At 41.7% G+C, this 19277-nt stretch overlaps 1 protein-coding gene across 2 annotated transcripts in view; it reads left to right on the forward strand.

Moving 5' to 3' along the window:
* LOC124553788 (dynamin-like 120 kDa protein, mitochondrial) overlaps positions 1-19277 on the forward strand; it is a 199490-nt gene that overhangs the window by 171937 nt on the left and 8276 nt on the right. For both annotated transcript variants that reach the window (XM_047127766.1, XM_047127767.1), the window contains 4 exons: positions 868-987; positions 2782-2919; positions 13398-13598; positions 17839-17932. In XM_047127766.1, coding sequence (XP_046983722.1) covers positions 868-987; positions 2782-2919; positions 13398-13598; positions 17839-17932 — 553 coding nt within the window. The remainder of the gene's footprint in view (positions 1-867; positions 988-2781; positions 2920-13397; positions 13599-17838; positions 17933-19277) is intronic.

The raw sequence follows: 19277 nt of genomic DNA on the forward strand, positions 1-19277 counted from the left end.
CTTCTGGTGCAAATTGATTACTGTAGACGTTTCTTTCCCAAGAAATAATACATTAAAAAATGGGTTCAGAGTCCTTCCACCGAGGAGAAATCATTGGCAGTATCAGGAACTAAACTTGTATCATTCACAGTGTTGTGCTCCCAAAATGTCTTTACTTTTTTCTTCCATTCTTGCAACCATTTCTTGCCAACATCCTATTTAAGCTTCTTTGCAAACCTGTGATTCATTATATAGTCGGCAACAGCATTACTGGCCTATGGCCGTGCAGCACACCGTGAATTTGAACTCAGCTGAAACTGCATAGACAGCAACTACATTAGCTTCCTGCATGTTGCCAATGTCACGGACTGGCTCGCCTGAATCTGCTTGATGTTTGAAGAATGAGTACTTGTTAAAAATAAGTTTCCTTGCCAGTTAGTGAAACATTTGGCACCTCGTAGGTGTTTCATCCATTATGAGAAAATACAGAATACCACAGAAATTGGTTAATTGTAGTTATGCACACATGCTCAAATTTGATGGAAGTTTACGCAGTATGGAATGAGGAAACGGACTGAACACTGATTGGCTAACTGCACTGCTGTCTATTGTGCATCCCCAGTCCAGAGGTCATAAATGCTGTTGTGGACTATAGTGTTCAAGCTAGACAATCAGTTATGGTTCCTTGTTCTAACTCTTCCTTACTTACTTCTAAGCAGTGGTTTTTTTATCTTTGACTTCATAATTTTGAATAGTCTTTTGGTGAATGTGTTGTTGTCCACCCAGTTTTACAGTGTTAGTGAACTCTTCTACTAGAATGTAGAGGTCAAATGTTCACCCATTTTCTTTTGTGGGAATATTGATAAGCTATTGCTGTTTGCCCTACAGGCTTCTGAGATGCTGAGAGTTCTCCAGCTAAACACCCTGGAGGACCGCTCGATAGCGGAGAAGCGTTACTGGGACGATGCTGTAAGGTTCCTGGAGGCGAGTGTCAAGGACAAGCTGGAGGTGGGTCTTACTCGTTCTGATCACGTTACTATTGTTAATGAGTTAAAAGTATTGTATTCTTTGCTTTTTATGTCTTCAGTACAAGAGAAGTGACCATCATATCTGTAACACCGTATGGTAAAACACATGTGTTGCTACTGTGCCAACTGTAGAGCCACTCTTGCACAGTGAGAGAGAATTCTGTGGAAGTGCCCAGTCTTTTTGTCAGTGTAAAGATACGGCCACGTGATGCGTCTTTCCTCATGTGCAATCGAAGACAAAAGGGCACAAAAGCGCATGCACAAAAATTAGTAGAAAGGACGTACAAACGGATATGTGGTCCTTTGTCCACACGTTGCCTCACTGTCGAAGCAATCTGCTATACGCCTATTTCTTTGTTCGGCAATTTGGGCTGCATTTGTTGTGGTGAAAGGCAACAGAAAAAGAAAACACGAGACCACTGTGTGTAAAACAGTTTCTAAATAACAGAGCAATGTTTTGTTTGTAAATTTCAGTTTACAGTGAGATTAGGTTTTCTGCATGGGAAATTGCAGAGATAAGGCTGGCAATAATATTTTGTTAGTTGGCAAGCAGCAACGCACTTAGCAGTTTGAGCCATATATTTCACGTTTCAAAACAAGGCATTTCAGCAATTCTTACTGAAACTGAGAAATACTTAAGGGAGGCTCGTAGTTGTTCTGTGAAGGAGTTGTACTGTGAAGGTTAACTGACTGTCAGTACGTCATTCATATATAATTTTATAAAAAGTTATTTTACACATCTTCTGTCAAAAGAGATTATATTAACTGCCTCAAATTTGGTAATGCAATTGTCCTCAAAATGCACTAGAATGGAGGTTATGTTTTTCAATTTTGTATTTTTTGCATCGTCAATATGCTGCATTTCAATTTGTAATACTGTGTTCAGGAGCTTCATCTATCTCATCTTTTCTGTTGTTCCGATGTTGTGCTCCTCAGTTGTTGTGCTGTTAGGTTCTAATAATGTGAATATTCGCCCACAGTTTTCATATACACTTTTAATAAATTTATAGGCTTTTTCTTTTCTTTTCTCCTGCTTCGAGATACATCTCATTCTTTAAGGTGATTGGTCAGAAACTTTTTATCTCGTAGTTAACAGTCAGGGCATTACAGTTCAAATTTTTATTCAAATAATCTTTAGAGGTGACATCCCATTCACTTAACTGTGTCTGTAATCATCTGTAAATTTCAGCGTGCATTCTTTGGAGTTGGAAGATATTACTTCACATAAACTGCCTCACAGTGTACCTCGACACACTATACAACAAAGCACACACAGGTCCCTGCTGCCTGTCATCTGCTAAACAGCACTAGAGATTTCCACCAAAACCTGGAAGCTGTGTGCTTTTACTCACGGCCTTCATTTTGAGGAAATTATTTCTGCACAAATTCACATTTGTATTGGTACTGTTGGAAATGTAAATGCTTGCACAAAGTTAAACATGAGAAAAGGCACCATGTACATGCATGTTCAGACCAACTCTCTGTCTACATCTAATTGACTGACGATACTCGTCTCGAGTATGCACTTTGATAAGGTATCATCTCGACACAATATTTCAGCTGACCAACTGCCCACCATCTTTTCCACTCGTGATGTTCACAGTATGTGGTCCCTCCAAAAATGGGCTAACAAGACTTCACGCTAGAGATTAGGAACTCGAGTGAGTGCCGTCTCTGCACGGCCGACTGTTTTGGCATCCTGACGATTCGACTGTGCGTATTGCCCGGGGACGTCTGTCCGGCTGCCTCTGAACGCATTGCCTTTTCTGTCTAGTCCACAGACAAGATCCTGAAGGAGATGCTGGGCCCAGGCTTCTACGAGCGGTGGGTGTACTGGAGCTACCAGACGGCGGACCAGGCCCTGCGGTCGGCAGTCAAGACCGAGCTGGACAAGATCCTCTACAGCGACCACGTGAGTGTACCCTGGGGGCTGTGCCCGTGCTTGTAGCGTTCCCTGTTGGACTTTTGGATTCAGTGGAGAATTTATATTCTTCTTCTTAGTTGACTGTTGTCTCGAATGCAGCAATACGAGACTACTTTTCTCGAAAGAACTATTCTTGCTGGAGGGATGTGTCATTTGTGCTCTGCTTCAATAAGTATTTGAACATTTTTCTCGTACGTACAGGGTGTCCCCCTTAGGAGTTGTCAGGAGCATTTTCCCTGATGTTTTGCCACGTATTTGCAATATCACTTTTGCAATGTTGTAGTGGTTAATAAAAAAAAAAAAAGAGAATAAAAGAAAAGAAAAAGGTTGAAAATGTGGGAAGAAATCGTGAATAAAAGGAGTTTTTTAAAATTGTTAATGACCGTGAAAAAGGAAATAATGAAATGCAAGTCGAACTTCGTATTACAGAAAAATTATCGGACTTTGTGATTTGGAAAAGCTATTGTTGGGGTCGTCCTTGTGTCGATTCTGAGCAAAAGTCAAACCAATTTCCACTACAAAAATTATTCAGAGAATAACAAAACGTGATTAACAGGGGGAAATGGCGTAGATAAGAGTTCATCTTTTACCATGTTAACATGCCTTCTTTCGTGCGGCGTCCAGGTCTTCAAAAATCTCCTACTTCGTTTCTGCGTGAAAAGTAGTAACTGCTCCAAAATCTTGCAATCATCCAGGAATCACTAATTTATACAAATCAAAATCGTCTTGAGATTAAATGCAATGTATTTTATGTTGCCGCTTCCATCCTCTGAATTTCATACAAATTTCCACAATACATCTACACATCAATAAGTTGTTTTTCGTCTTAATCAGACCAAGACTAGCTAATAAGTTTTTATGTCTGCATCAAGCTTCAGCTCTCGAGAGACAAAAAAACGGATAGATAACAAAAGTTACAATTTTAGTACTTTCCTTTTCTTACATATTTTCTCTGCCGTCGAGTGCTCATACAGCTGTGACGGTATAATTTATATCTGAGGGAACAAGTGTAGCACGGCGAAATTCGAAGTCCCGCTACAGTGTGTAGCAGGAGCCAGTCTAAACGAATAACACTTGTCACATCTTTCGTGCGACACCCGATATCGATGCAAAGAGTCCATTTGTTTTCCATTACAAACAAAATTATTTTTAAAGCAGAATTTAAACAGCCATTCAATAGAGATATTCCAAATTAGTCTAGTGGGATATTTGTTTTAGTGGAGATAGTAAAACAGAAAGAATAAGCAGTACTCCAGCAGTGACATCGCCATCCTGGCCCGTGGCTACACTTGCCGCATTGCAGCAGCGTACTTAGTCACGACTGTAATTCTTCTTATCATTTGTTTTACTATCTGTGTTAACCGTGCTGCATACCACTGAAACAAATATCCTGCTAGATTAATTTTGGATCTTTCTTGTGAATTTTCCATTTTTAAAATAATTTTCTTTGTAGTGGGAAACAAATGAACAGTTTGCATTGTCACTTGGCATTGGTGAAAGATGTGATGAACAGTATTTGTTTGGTCTGACTCTGACTTTTTATACACTACAAAAATGAAATTCGAAATACCTGCCAAAACATCAGAGAATATGCACCTGATGACCCTTTGGAGGAATATGCGGTATATTGTCCACAAACATATACAGTATCCTTCAGGTGGCATCAGTTAGAATTGCAGTATTCCTTTTCGGTTTAAGTTCCTTTCACATAGCGTCGAGGATTATCGAGGATTCAAAATGACAACCCGATTCCAAATTTTTTTTGTTTTGGTATAAATATAGTCATTATCCTCTTTTGCTGTGTTTATTCCGAGGATGACCCAAGTCTCCAAAGAAAGCCAGCCATTCACAAGGCTTCTATATCGTACCTGTGTGAGTATTTCCTATCACAAAGTTATTGCAATTACATTCGCGTCTCGAAGGCACGCCTCATCCTTCATTTTGGTTCTCCACGTGCAAATAAACTAGTAAATCCAACATTGTTAAGAATATGTAGGGATGCACTTTACTCTTCTGGAGCAGTACGTAACACCACAGGCAGTGGGAAGCCTCCCCCACAGAAAGGGGGCAGCACCTGAAACCTCTGTCTCGCGATATCCGACCCTCACTCTCGGCACACGGTATCCACAGTGTAGTGGATATCGGAAACCGGGTTGGTGTGGTGTTTCTGGACTTTGGAAAAAATTTACATTTGGTCCCTTGGCGACATGTTCTCTAGAATGTAAATTTCTGCACGCTGTCTGACTGCGTTTGTGACCGGATCGAACTTCTCTGTCACAGCCAGAACACTACACTTATTCTGGTTGGAAAACCACCTGCAGACACTGTGGGGTAGAGACCCTTTTACACAAATGACTTTTGCGTCTCAGTCCACTGCTCGTGGCAAGTGCACCTACTGGTGTATTATTGCCGTGCTGCGACTCGTTTGTCACGAGTAGTCCTTTTTTCTGTTCTGTAGTTTGGCACTGACACAGTGAAATAGAGGCTCCAAGGCAGTATCCTTCTTACAGAAAATCAGAATATAGTAACAGAAATGAGAAACTAGCGATGCCAATACAGAACTTTAGATTTGTTGTGTGCTCCAGTCCTGCAATATCTGGATTTGGGGGGCATTCGGATGTGACAGTGGTCCATCGGTGGACGGCACGGGAACATGACGGCATGCACAGTCGTAGTCGAGATTCTGTGTGACTGCCAAAAGGGAAGATTTTGCACAAAATACACCATAACTGCTTCACAACTGTGCCTGCCACCTGAGAAAAAAGTATTGGGTTCCTTGCTACGTTGTGTGTCATCCTGTCCCATTGGTTGAACTCTAGCAGCAGCTGGCTAGTGAATTATAGTCCCTCACATAGGCTACCATTAACACAACAATGCGAAAGGGTTTGTTTATAGTGGAACTGTGAAGAGGAAGCACAGACTGCTGACAAATAGCATTAATGTGTTCAGTAATGAATTGTGATTCTTTACTGCTTCGGGTAACCAATATTGGCAAGTATGACAGCGATATGAGGACAGGTCCCATTCTTCAACCTATTGGAGAATCGTCAGTGTTATCCATGGTGTCACGATGCGGGGAGCCGTCGGGGTATGATCGCAAGTCACGGCTGTTAGTAATTGTGGGAGCTTTTACGGTACAAAGGCACATCACGGACATCCTATATTCTCACACGTTACCTCTCGTGTGACAGGATCGTGATGCTATTTTTCAGCAGGATAACGTTTCACCACAATCGGAACACGCCTCTGTGAACTGTCAGTGTGATGTAGAGGTTCTCCGGCAGCCAGTGAGATCACCAGATTTGTCCCCAATAGCACCAGTGTCTGGGATGTCGAGGACCAGTTACAACTGTTGGGGGCCAGCTTGCATCGGGAAACGATGTGACGGCTTTACGACACCCTTCCCGACCGAATCGGTGCACGATGCAGGCCACAGGGGCTGTAATGTTGAACTGGTGCGTGGGCTCGGGCTACAGAGTTTACTGTAAATTTGTTGTGATGTGCATCTCCAAAATAACATCAATGCTCTTTCAACTCCTAAAGTTTTGTTGTGTTTCCTCCTCCTCTTCTCGGTGCTGCTCCTTTTATTTTTCAGGGAGTTAAAAAAGATTTAACAGCTGACATCTATAATATCCAGCATTATGGAAGCACCAGGTTTAACTGGTTTATTTGCAAAGTAAAATTTGCATAGATGCACAGAAAGGGAGATTGTATCCACTAGACATCAGCCATATTTCTGGGCACAGATTAGAAGCCACAGATACCTGTCTCACTCACGAACACCTGTGCCGAAGCGTCCACGATTTCTCGACAGATTGTATCTCGTGAGTCCTGAACTGTACTGTGCCTTCCTTGGCTCCGTACACAGTGGATTATCTTATTCCTCGTGTCAGTTAGTGGCAAATAGATGAAACACACAAATATGGAGCATTGACTAATTGGAGTCACACTTCAGGGAAAGTTTTGCAAATTTTTCAAAATTTTCTTGTGTACGATTTCTTGTTTAATCTGTTAGTATATTATGTCTGTGTGGTGGAGATGGTGAACCGTACTGTTTCCTCGAGCACTAGTACACAGTTCTTTGTTCATCTGAACCTTCTTATGCGTTCAACGAATCCAAAATTAATATTTTGTGTACAAGCTGAACAGAAAGACCTGAGAAGTTTTGGTCTTACGTTAAATCGGTAATTATATTGAAGCCATCTGTCCAGATATTCTGTGATCGTGTCGGCATCAAAATGGACGACGACACAGAAAAAGGCTGAAATTTTAAATGTCTTTTTCCAAAACTGTTTCAAAGAGGAAGATCGCATTATAGTTTCTCCTTTAAATCATCGTACAACTGACGTATTGGCAGATATTGAAATAAGTGACCGTGGGACAGAAAAGCAATTTAAGTCTTTCAACATAGGAAAGGCCACTAGATCTGACATGACACCAGTAAAATTCTACATTTAGTATGCGGACGAACTTGCCCCTCTTCTAGCGACAGTCTACCGTAGATCTTTGGAGGAGTGGAGTGTTTCTGCCCGATTGGAAAAAAGCACAGAGCCTGTTATTTTCGAGAATGGACACCGATAATTGAATACTGCTCATCAGAATAGGATCTGTACCAGACAGGATTGGTAAAGGAAATATAGAAGATCCAAAGAAGAGCAGCACATTCTGTCCGACATCCCGCATGCCGACTGCCTGCACGCAGGTGTGACACCTGCAGTGTTACAACGTGAGGACGTTCTCGTTCGAGGTGATTGACGGATCACAGTCAAACACCTCACTGCACAACTAGACGTCTCTGTCGGTAGTACTGACACACTCGTCTACCAGTCGAATACATGGAGGTGTCTGCGTGCTGGGTTCCTCGGTGCCTAACAGAAGAACATAAAGAACAACATGGTACCTTCGTGCAGAATTGCTTGGTGTTACGAGGCTGCTATAGTTCAATTCTTTTATCTTGGCGGCTCGCGCATGCCCGCCCAGACGCAGGAGATTGCTGCGTTGCCAGTTGCAAATGGCGCACACACCAAGAGAAGCAGTGCCGTAGTATAGTATAGTTCGCAAACTTACGTTTAGGGGGGAGCGCGCAGTTAATGAAGTAAAGCCACCACGGCCGCATTAACCCTTTCGCTGCTACAGAGACGTGCTCCCCGCATACCGCGCTGTGCGCGATTTTGTCATCACTGCACTGCTCGCTTTTGCAGAGACATGGTGTTCTGACTATTTTGACACACTTATCATTCAATTTCACAAAAACTATTTGGCTCAAAAATTTGATTTTTACACATCTTCTTGACCGATACCTTCCCCCCATAAACGACTTAATTTTGTTTTGATGTTCAACGCAGTTATTGTGCAGCATTAAATGTAGTAAACCATTGACGGAATTTTGAAGAGTTTTCTAAAACGTTCTGATTAAAACAAAATTGGCGAAGTACACAAAACTGAATTGTGGATGTAATGAAACATAGAAATTAAAATATGTTGTCAGTGAGGCGCAGTGTGCAAACAATTTGTTTGTCACAACGGACAGCAAATACTCGCCAAAAAAATAGATCAGTCGACAAAAACATTGAATATGATGTTGCCAAAGCAGCTAAGCGAAGAATTGCGGCAGACAATCAAGCAGCTTGGCAACGTACGAGCCGAAATTCTGCTCTAAATTGTACTTTTATTACTGTCGCAAAAGAATATATCTCAATATGAATAGTAAAACAGCGACGGCGGAAGGGAAGATATACAAACAAAACAGATAACATGAATATTGTATGTGTGCATTTTCATTCTTTTTAATTGCTGTGAAAAGGAATATTGGAGGACAAAATTAGAAAAACCGAAAACTTATTATGATTATAATGAAGAGACGAAGCACTAGAAATTTCAAAAAATTACATTCAAGCGAATAAAATTCATGAAGTAAGGCGCTTCGATATTGTTTTTAAATAGGATATTAAGCACCGAACAAGATTTGAACTCAGAACCTTTCGCTTAGCAGCCAAACACCGTAACCATTACGCTAACGCAGCTCGTCCTTCAACAGACCCTGAGGTTTCTAAAACATCACGCAAAATACCGACAAACACTGTTGGTACGACCATGAGTTACGTTTCGTCGAAGTACAATAGGAAATAAACAATTACCGCTGTTCTTTATTGCGAAAAAGCGGTTTGTGAGAATGATACAAACACCTTTCCTTGCTATCGCCTGAATTAAGAGGCTTATTGCTTGTTTGGTTTAATTAATTAATAGAATATGAAGCAATTGTTATAAAGAAGGCGTTTTCCAAACTTTCTGTAAAAGAAAGTCTGCTATCAAGACATTGCTTTTGTTCTATTACTTTACTTATGACGGAATGTTTCTGAAACTTAAGACACTCGTCCGTGCTCTGCACTGGAGTCGAGCTCTGGCAACGGCGTTCTCTTTTCATTGGCTGACTTGTGTTTTGTGATGTCAGATGCACAGAACGAACCTAAACTCGACCGCCGTCGTAAATGACGTGCACTATAGTGACGATTTTGTGTCAAACATTGTCGCAGGCAACGAAATGTGGACCATCAGTTCGAATGAGAAAGAAAACGGCAGTCCACAGGGTGATGTTGCGACACCTCTCCTCCAAAGAAAAAGTTCAGAGCCACACCCTCACCAAGTAAAGTCATGGTGACAGTCTTCTAGGTCTCTGAAGGAGTTGTTCTGTTTGCTGTCCCCCCTCACAGTGCAAAGGTCACCTCTGAAGTGTATTGTGCTGCTCTCGGGAAGTTGAGCAAACGACTTCTGCACATTCGTCACCACAAAAATTAAAACTAACTTCTTTTCCTATACAATGCGAGGCCACACTAGTCTGAGCACCCGAGAGGAACCCGTAAAACTTCGTCCGACTGTTCTTCCTCGACCACCTTTTGGCCCAGATCTCGCACCTTCCGACTTCCGCCATTTTGGCTCAGTGGAGGATGCACTCTGCAGGAAGCAGTTCATGGGCAGGTTACTGATGAAGTGACATGTTGGCTGTGACATCTACCTGTAGAGGGATTCCATACATGCATACAGGCGCTCCCACTAAGGTGGTATAACGCTGTCACATTTGACAGAGTTTATGTTGAAAACTAGGGCTTCTGTAGCCAAATGAGGGGGAAAAATGTGGTGTATTGCAATCCTGAATAAAATCAACATGCTTCTATAAAAAAAATTGTTGTTTTACTTATTGAATGCCCCTCATAGCAATAAAATAAAAACGAAGTGACATTGCAATTACTTTTCTTTATAGCAATAAAAAAATGATTCCAACGTAAATTGGCTGGTTACATATAAAGGACAATATAAAATAGGATTTCTCTCACATAAAGTTTGTAATTCACTTAGATGTTGAACACAATAAAAAGAGAATGATTTGCAAATGATCAAGTTCCATTATTCTGATAGGCATTGTTCACACATACTGAGTAATATTATTGTTATGTTGTCAATTTGGTCTCGTTTACATTGCAATATCAGACAGTTTGCGTGAACCGTTGATGCAGATTTAGGAAAATGTTTTGGTACTCTCATCACCAGTGAAAGTTATTTCGCTCGATAATGTTATTGTTTTACATAACAGTGATGGCTGAAGATCTTCCCATGTTGGGCCCAAGTGTTTCCGCAGGAATTATTGTTCGTACTGCTCTCACTTTCGTTTTTGTGATGTGTCTCTAGTTCTCCTTCTCGAATTTGATCTGAGGTTTTCATCTGTCGATGTGTCCATTATCAAACAGTGGAAAATCCAGGATGGAATAATGACAATATTATGAAAAGGATAGATATGATTTAATTGAATAGATAAAAAACCCACTCACCAAGCGGCGGCAGAACAGACACTTAAAAGAAGATTGTAATTAGGCAAGCTTTTGGAGCCAGTGACTCCTCCTTCAGGCAGGCGGGTTGAGGTGAAGGAAGAGGGGCGAAGTAAAAGGACTGGAGAGTTCTAGGAAAAGATTCTGGGTAAGTTACCCAGATCCAGACTTGCCGCATGGGATGAGAAGGAAAGACTGACTGTTGGGAACTGCAGCAGATGAGATTTGAAAACCTGCAAGCTTAAAGGCGGAAGACGGGGTAATATGCAAGACAGATATTACTGCTTAAACATCGTGCATGAGCTAATAATAGTGAAAAGCTAAGTGCATTGTATGTAACAGAGGTGGGAGGGGGTCAGTAAAAGATAGACGGGTAAGACAGTGGAAGATGTACAAAACTAAAGTGGAGTGAAGAAAATAGTGGTTACTGTGAAGAAATGCTGAGACAAAATAAATTAACGTAAGTTAAGGCCAGGTAGGTTTCGAGAACCGAGGACGTGTTGTAGTGCCAGTTCCCACCTGCGGAGTTCTGAGAAACAGGTGTCTGGGGAAAGAATCCAGATAGCGCATGTGGTGAAACAGGTGCCGAGGTCACGATTGTCATGTTGTAGAGCATGCTCTGCAGCAGGATATTGTGTGTTGCCAGTTTACACCCTCTGCCTAGGCCCATTCATTTATTTGATAATTTGGTGTTAGTCGTGCCGATGCAAAAGTCCAAACAGCATTTACATAACAGCTGGTATATGACATGTCATTTCACAGGTTGGCTCTCCCGTTGATAGTATATGTCCTGCCAGTTACAGATCTGCTATCGATGGCGTTAGGAGGGTGCATAGTGCAAGTCTTGCAGCGGGGACAGTCGAAGGGCTAGAAGCCATAGGGTAGGGAGATGGGTGCAGAAGGAGCATAGGGTCTGACAAGAATATTGTGGAGATGGGGAGGGGAATGAAAAGCTATTCTAGGTGTGGTGGGTAAGATTTTAGGGATTTCATTTCAGGGCCCGATTTAAGGAACTGGTGTAGCTGATTAATATGTTCCATACTAGGATAATACTGAGTCACCAGTGGTGTGCTCTGAAGTTGTTTTTCTTTTTGGAGGGATCAGCAGTACCAGGATTGGATGTGATGGCCCAGGAAATCTGCTTTCAAACTAGGCTGGTGGGGTAATTACATCCAGTGAAGGCTGAGGTGAGAATGGTACTGTATTGCTGTAAAGAGTCTGCATCGGAACAAATACGTTTGCCTCGGATGCCGAGGCTGTATGGGCGGAAACGTTTGACGTGGATAGGGTGGCAGCTGTCAAAATGTAAGTACTGTTTGTTGGTAGGTTTAATGTGGACAGAAGTGTGTAGACGGCCTCACCAAAGAAAAGAAAAAAAAGTACTATTTTATGAGAATAATTTCTATTTGTATACAGAATCCCAAAGCCCGCCAAATTGAGTAATAAACAAACTAACAATTTATTCTAGTAAAGTAGGCATTTTTTTGAATCTGATAAATCCAAGCTGCAAAACTATAGTACTGAATTTTGGAAATAATCAGTATTTAACATTGTAACATTCTAGATTGTGAAGTTTTTTGAATATGAATAACTGTATATTTCAGAATTTTTTAGAAAAAGTAAAATATTTGTTGAAAAACAAAAAGGAGAATGAGGACTTTTAGATGAACTATACTACTTTAGATACAAACAGATATTTGCTATCTGAAAATTTCACCTCCAGGTGCCTTTTTGTGCATTATGAATAATCTTGCAAATAAAATATTTCCGAAGTATCCAGATGTACAGGGTGTTTTTAAATGAACATCAGGGTTTTAACGTTTTGTAATATTTAACACATTAAATTTACAGTTATAAATGATATGTCAAATGAAAGAGCAACCCAAACAGTTGTTTTTGGCACCAGTGCGCACCTCACTGGCATAGCGAAGTACCCAATTGGTTGAACTTCACTGTATCCAAGCTCGGGATAGCCCACAAGGGGCCGAATGACAGGGCTTGCTTTGCACGGCCTCCACGCGACCCAACGCCGTGCGATTTATTCGTTCGGGGTCCTCATCGAGGATAGTGTGTACGTGCCTCCGCTACCAGCAGACCTCCCTGAATTCAGAAACCGGACTGAAGCAGCTGTTGCTACAATCACTGAAGACACACGTATCAACGTTTGGGAAGGAGTCAGCTATAGACTTGATGTGTGCCGTTTGACAAGTGGTGCTCACATTGAACATTTATAAGGTTCATGATAAAACTGTTTGAGTTGCTCTTCCATTTGACATATCATTTATAACTGTAAGTTTAATATAATAAATATTATAAAACGTTAAAACCCCAATATTCATTTATAAGCACCCTATGTTACTATCATCATTAGTCTTAAAAATATCCAGTGAATAACAAATTTCACTGAAAAAGGCATGAATAAGAAATAAGCTATTTTGAGTGATTATCATGTATGTGCTCTTAACAAAACAACGTCTGAGTAAGAACAAAAACTTATACTAATGTCAAGAGTGGTTTAAGAGCAAGTACGATGGTCCCACCTGGTTCTGTTGCAGCTCTTATTAATTTTGGTGGCAGACATTAATGTGAACTATAATACGAGGATACGAAAGACAACAAACGTAATCGGTCTCCAAACGTTTTCAGAAACACCCGCCATCGCTGTCATATGACGAATTGGCAGCTGTGCGCAAGAACCTGCAGCGGACGAAGATCGACGTGGACTTCGAGTTCATCCGAGAGACGTGGTATCCCGTCTTCAGGAAACACTTCCTGAAACAGAGCCTGGCCCGTGCCTACGACTGCCGCAAGCTGTACTATATGTACCACCAGGGCCACGAAAAGGAGGTACGGCATCTCTGTTTATGTATTGTGTCGTGCACACAAGGCAGTTATGTAAATATGTACAGCATCTGACAATCAGTAATATGAATGGAGGAGTGCTCCCGTTGAGAAGGGTAAAAGATAAAAATGTTATCTTTCTCTTCTACTGTTGTACATGTACCCTATTTGATCAAAAGTATCCAGACACCGCTGTGTAATGTGAAATTGGTAACTGGAAGTCACATGAGGTGGACCCGCCAGTATAAAAGGAGGCCGGGTGCGTTGTGTTGTCAGCAGAGGGCAGTAACAGTATGATGGTTTGGTCGTGATAGTTCAGTGTCTGTATTTCATCTTCAATGTATATTAACATTTACTAAGTGGGTGTAGAGGTCTCTTGTGAATTTGTAAATCAGAACATCATCTCCAAATGGAGTCTTACAACAGGTCCAAATAGAATGGAATGACATTTCTGGCAAACTCCTTTCAACTGTTTCTGGGCGTTGTCATTGTAGGCAGTACCTCTTGTTCTGTGCCTTCTGAAACACTGCCAAGTCTCAACACTAAATTATAAGTGTCACGGTCACAGCAGGTGAGAAAACTGGATTGCCATCATCCAATGTCCTGTGCTTGTACTTCTCCCATTGTGTCTGCAGACGTATCAAATGGAAGGAGCCTCAGTTGGAAGACCTCTACTTAAATAATTTATAAATGATGATTTTAAATGAACATGTTTAATCGACTTGAGAGGAAAAAGTATAATGTGTTATTCTGAATTAATAACATGTCGCACCACAGTACAGAGGATAATGTAGCTACTACTGGATTGTGCTCTAGCTCGGTGCTCTCTCAAGTGTGGAGCTAAAACACCAGTACGGGCAGAACATTCCTATTTGCCGATGTCTTCTCACGTGTGCACTCAGTCATTGAAATCTACGCTGTCAGAGGTCTTTTATTGCCACCATAAAGTGGGTGTGCCTGCATTTCTGCCCATATGGCCTTTTCTGCACATATGGCCTTTTCTGCTCCTTATCCTCTCCACAACATTGCCTAGAGTTGTGTATTTCCCCAAAATAGGCAAAGTTGTTGCCTCTGGATAAGTGTCCCAACTCAACATATGATAGAGCAGTTGTTTGCGCAGTATATTTGGCAAGCCAGTAGAAGCTGACGGTGCCAGTACAGCCCCCGCCTGGCGTCGCTGGCAGCAGCTGTCTGGCCCACTAGCAGTCAAATGTAAACCATTCTAAATATACAACTATAGGTCCAACTACAGTAATGTAGCCCTTGTCACTCTTCAAGCTTTCCTAGCAGACATGTTGTAAATAGTCTTCACGGGTTAGCCACCGGATCACGTTGCACGAATTCCACAATATATCCTCGGAGCAACTGCCCGACATCTTCAGGTGGTTCAACCTTGCCGGTGGCTAGGTACGACCTGAAGATGTCGGACAGTTGCTCGGAGGAAATATTGTGGAATTTGCACAACGTGATCCGGCAGCAAACCCGTGAAGACTATTTAGAATGTAGCCCTTTTCCATACATAGTTTCTTCTGTGGAGCACCACCACCTCGAGCAATGTTTGCGCCACAAAATTCCGCCGACGCTATGTGCACTGCATAATTTGTTTGTAATTCTAAATGTGAACAGCTACCCAAGGACGAATCTGTCAGTTCAAAACCGATAAGGTGCTATTTCTTCTTAATAAGTAGCCTTATTAACCTTGATCCTTTCCTCTAAAAAGCTTTTACATATATGAAGATTGGAAATGAATGTGAGGAGGTCTTTCAAATTTATGTTAGTAGATGGCACACGGTCTTTGTGCTGAGCTGTTTTTTTCCTGCTGGCACTTAGAACCTGTCAGTTTTTCTGGTGCAGCGCGAAGCGGCCACGTGGTTTGCGGCACCACGTCACAGATTGCGCGCCCCTCCCGCTGAAGGTTCGAGTCCTCTCTCGGGCATAAATTCGTTTAAGTAGTGTGTAAGTCTAGGGACCGATGACCGCAGCAGTTTGGTACCTTAGGAAATTGCACACATTTCAACATTTTTAGTTTCCTGGTATGACACTTAAAATGTTCTTAATAATCGACTTCTTCAGTTAGTGTTTTGCAGTGATGCGATGAGGATCATACTTCTGTGGTATCAGAATGCAAATCACTTGTTTACAAACAGGGATATATCATCCCCCTCCCCCCCGACCCCTTGCCCCAACGTGTGTGCGCACGCACACACACGGCTCAGATCCAGGGCTTAGGTCATTTTCTGTTTCCACTCCTCATACGCTCTCTTGGCTTTTGGGTCCTAATGGCCCAATTGGTATTTAAGGATGTAATACTCATAAAGTATTAAAAGTTATTATGATTTTAAACTTGGATTCTGTTAGCTAATCTATGTTTGTGACAGGATTATTGCTACTCACCATATATAGCGATAGGCACAATAAAAAGATTCACACAATCATAGCTTTCAGCCATTAAGGCCTTTGTCAGCAGTAGACACACACACTCGTGCAAGTTGCGCTTGTGTGTGTGTGTGTGTGTGTGTGTGTGTGTGTGTGTGTGTGTGCGTGTGCGCGTGTGTCTACTGCTGGCAAAGGCCTTAACGGCCGAAAGCTATGATTGTGTGAATCTTTTTATTGTGCTTATCGTGGCTCACCATCTCCACTATATGGTGAGTAGCAACTTTCCTTCTCTTTTATTGTTACATTCCATCCTGGATTTTCCATTGTTTGATTTGTGATAGGATTATATAGTTTTGAAAATATTTCCACTTTCTCCCACAGCACTCATATAGGTGCTAATTTATTTGCCCTTCGACCGGGCTTGTCATCAAACTATATCACATGTGAGATGCAACAGAACCACTTCCATGGCATTATGAAGGAAGGATGGCTCTGTTTCTGAATACAATGTACGATTTATACACTTTGGCCATCAACATAGACCAATACAGGTTTCAAGTGTAATTTGATCTCATTCTTTCCCGCTGTCGCTATGAAATTTTTTTACCCTCAATATTAGCCATTCCCACCACACTGTTCTGAATACTTTCATCCGTAAGAGCTTGAAAAGAGAATTTTTTTATCACTTACACTGGATATAGCATATATTGTTGGACAAGAAGTCTGTTTTATAATGTTAGGACTGGATGCTGTTCCATTTTGTTGATGTGGGAAAGGTCCTAAGTTCCACATGACATTTTTGTCATTTGGCAGAACCACTTGCATGTTGCCGTGTGAGATATCAGTCTCTAAAGTGTCTTCTGATTCAGATGTAGCTTGAATGCTGTCATCACTTGTTTGATTTTCTTCTGTAAAGATTGTCTCCTCACTGTCATATGCATTTACTAATTCTTTCAGCCATTCATCAGGAAGAAACTGTTTTGTTATGATCACCACACAAAAGCTACTACAATGGGTATGTTAACTGTTCCACACCATACAGTTGCTGAAATATCACTGATAGTGATAATGTTTTGATAGTTTGAATGTAATAATCAAGCTGTGTTGTTGTGTAAGTTCACATATTTCAACAATAAGCAAGCAACGATATGCATTGTTATATAAAAAAAACATTATATACATATCTCAGAGGCGGTGAAATAAAATTTTATTACCTTTGTTTTCACAGGTTGTGAATTTTTAAACATCCAGGTTGCGTAGAGCAAAGGGACACAGATGTAACAAATTAAGCTATCATAAAGGAAGCTGTAGGTCAAAAAAGTTCTCCTGAAATAGAACAAACAAACAAACAAACAAGGGCGTGCGCGCACACACAGACACACACACACACACACACACACACACACACACACACACACACACACACACACACACAGATGTTGTGTCTGGGTGCAGTCCGCCCTCCTCCCTTCCCAGTCTGCCAAGCTGTGGTCACCGGTGTCTGTGCAGTTTGTTTGTGTGTGTGTGTGTGTGTGTGTGTGTGTGTGTGTGTGTGTGTGTGTGTGTGTGTGTGTGCATATATATTGTTTTATCCTGAACTTTTCCATTGTTTGAAAAATAAAGTCGGCCTGTTTCAGGTGCAAGGGTTTAAATATAAAAATGTTATGAAAGAATGAACTCCTGCTTGAGTTTTGTTGACTTGAAGGTAACAGCAGGATTAAGAATGGCTGGTTGCTGGTTATACCTGCATTTTATTTTTGCTCATCAATGGGAAATTATGTATTTTGGCAAGCTGCTGTCATCAGATATGAGAAAAAACAGACAACCGCTTCAGAGTACGGGTGGCAACTGAGTGTGTCCTGTGTTGCAGGTGGACTGTGCGGACGTGGTGCTCTTCTGGAGGATCCAGCAGATGCTGAAGGTGACGGCCAACGCTCTCAGGCAGCAGGTCATGAACAGGGAAGGTACGCACCTCTTGTTTCATTTCATTTCTTATTTGTCAGCTTCTGTGGGATTCCATGAGCTGACGCTACTCGGTTGTGAAAAGAGTTAGTACATTGTTAGCAGAATGCTAATAAGAAAATTTATAAACAAAATATTGTGATAGCATAAAGGGATCAATAACACATGCAAAATATGAATAAATAATCGGTGCCTTTGTACTGTGAGCAAGTAAGGGTGGGGGTGGGGGGAATTCCAGTGTCTGTTTTCCGTGGAAAGAAAAGAGACAGAGATTTTACAGTACACATCTTCTCACCACAAACTGAAAATTTCGCCTTCAAGGCATTAGCATATGTAGTAAGTCACTAATACTTCTTTAAAGGAAATGTTTCCGTAAGCATCAAATGTAATATTATCATCAGCAGTATGAAAACTATGCTGCAAATAATAAAGTTTAGTGAAATAAGGCATGAATAAGAAACCATCTATACTACTGGCCATTAAAACTGCTACACCAATGCAGATGATAAGTGGGTATTCATTGGACAAATATATTACACTAGAACTGTCATGTGATTACATTTTCATGAAATTTGGATGCATAGATCTTGAGAAATCAGTACCCAGAACAACCACCTCTGACCTGGGAATTGAGTCAAACAGAGCTTGGATGGCGTTTACAGGTACAGCTGCCCATGCAGCTTCAACACAATACCACAGTTCATCAAGAGTAGTGACTGGCGTATTGTGACGAGCCAGTTGCTCGGCCACCATTGACCGGACGTTTTCTATGGTGAGAGATCTGGAGAATGTGCTGGCCAGGGCAGCAGTCGAACATTTTCTGTATCCAGAAAGGCACGTACAGGACCTGCAGTACCGAGCGAGGTGGCGCAGTGGTTAGCACACTGGACTCGCATTCGGGAGGACGACGGTTCAATCCCGTCTCCGGCCATCCTGATTTAGGTTTTCCGTGATTTCCCTAAATCGTTTCAGGCGAATGCCGCGATGGTTCCTTTGAAAGGGCACGGCCGATATCCTTCCCAATCCTTCCCTAACCCGAGCTTGCGCTCCGTCTCTAATGACCTCGTTGTCGATGGGACGTTAAACACTAACCACCACCACCACCACCACCACCAGGACCTGCAACATGCGGTCGTGCATTATTCAGCTGAAATGTAGGGTTTCGCAGGGATCGAATGAAGGGTAGAGCCGTCGGTCGTAACACATCTGAAATGTAACGTCCACTGTTCAAAGTGCCGTCAATGCGAACAAGAGGTGACCGAGACGTGTAACCGATGGCACCCCATACCATCACGCCAGGTGATACGCCAGTATGGCGATGACGAATACACTCTTCCAATGTGCATT

This window comes from Schistocerca americana, chromosome 11 (genome assembly GCF_021461395.2).
Source record: "Schistocerca americana isolate TAMUIC-IGC-003095 chromosome 11, iqSchAmer2.1, whole genome shotgun sequence".
NCBI classification, from domain to species: domain Eukaryota; kingdom Metazoa; phylum Arthropoda; class Insecta; order Orthoptera; family Acrididae; genus Schistocerca; species Schistocerca americana.